At 39.6% G+C, this 1,193-nt stretch overlaps 1 protein-coding gene across 1 annotated transcript in view; it reads left to right on the top strand.

Moving 5' to 3' along the window:
- The window catches only part of TTC3 (tetratricopeptide repeat domain 3), a 50,353-nt gene that overhangs the window by 36,685 nt on the left and 12,475 nt on the right, over positions 1-1,193 (top strand). The window contains exons 29-30 of the mRNA XM_029964946.1: positions 44-181; positions 390-1,188. Coding sequence (XP_029820806.1) covers positions 44-181; positions 390-1,188 — 937 coding nt within the window. The remainder of the gene's footprint in view (positions 1-43; positions 182-389; positions 1,189-1,193) is intronic.

Genomic DNA, 1,193 nt, shown 5'->3' with positions numbered 1-1,193 from the left:
ATAAGTCTGGGTTAACTTTCTTTTTTTTTTTATTGTTTTTAAGATACACAGATTTTACAAATGAACCATTTGTAATCCCAGAATATCTCCAGAAGCAACTGGAGGAATTTGAAGCTCTCTATGAAGTTTCAAATAGTAACAGTTATAATAATCCAGATCCAATCTCTGAGAGTTTATATGAGTAAGTATGAATTTCTGCACTCAGCAAATTCAAGGGTTTCATTTTACTTCATAATTCTTATCATTTATTGCATTAAGTCCCTAATTTGGGGGGTCTGGTGTCTGTAGGTGTGTCCATAAAGGTATGGACTAATACACTGAAATACAAGTTCAGAATGAAATTTTAAAAACTTGGATTAAAACTAACAATTTTTAAATTTTTTTTCCAGGTATTTCACTCAAATCTTGGATGAACATGGCCCTCTGGAAATTAATAATAAATTACTAGTTGGGGAATATGAAAATTTCCCTGAAGAAACTCGAAAGGTCGTGGAGGATCAGGGTGGCCTGGAATCCTTCCTTCTGAAATCCCTTCGGTTCATTATGGTGGATAATCTGATTTGCTTGAAGAAGCACTCGGTCTTCTTTGAGGGAAATACAAACAGAAATGAAAATGATATAGGTGGGAATGTGCAAGGGAATCATTCCCAGAAAAACCTCCGGTTAAATCCAGATGCTGAGGAATTCAAGCCCCAGTCCTACCCTCTTCAACCCCATATACCACCATCACCTGACTTAAGTTATGAGACTCTACAATATTTGCCCTATTCTTCCTTCCCTGCTTCCTGGAGATCCAGGAATTCCTTGCAAAGCCAGAGTATGGATTCCATGGATAACAAGTCGTTGTTTGCAGACGTTTTACTAAAAAACCTGGATTCTACAAGTCCCATATTTTTGCCTCAGACTTCCTGGGGTTACCAGTATGGAAGGATATTGCCTGTGCCTTCTCCAGTGCCTGTCCTGCCACATGTTGCCAGGCAGCCTGGTTATATCTATGCTGATCCTGCAGCTCCTCAGGATAATCAGGAATCAGCAATTCCAGTCAGAAAATACATCTGTGATGGTCTTATCCCAGCTGAAACCCAAACGTGTGAAGACCCCTGGGGCCGGTTGGAGAACTTGGATAAAGAGAATTTGGCTGCTCCAGGTAGCTCAGATGAAGCTGAAAATGGTAAACAGGTTATTAAGGTGGA

Source organism: Manacus vitellinus, unplaced genomic scaffold, assembly GCF_001715985.3.
Source record: "Manacus vitellinus isolate BGI_N305 unplaced genomic scaffold, ASM171598v3 scaffold_86_pilon, whole genome shotgun sequence".
NCBI lineage: Eukaryota > Metazoa > Chordata > Aves > Passeriformes > Pipridae > Manacus > Manacus vitellinus.
This window is presented reverse-complemented; position numbering and strand designations above follow the sequence as displayed.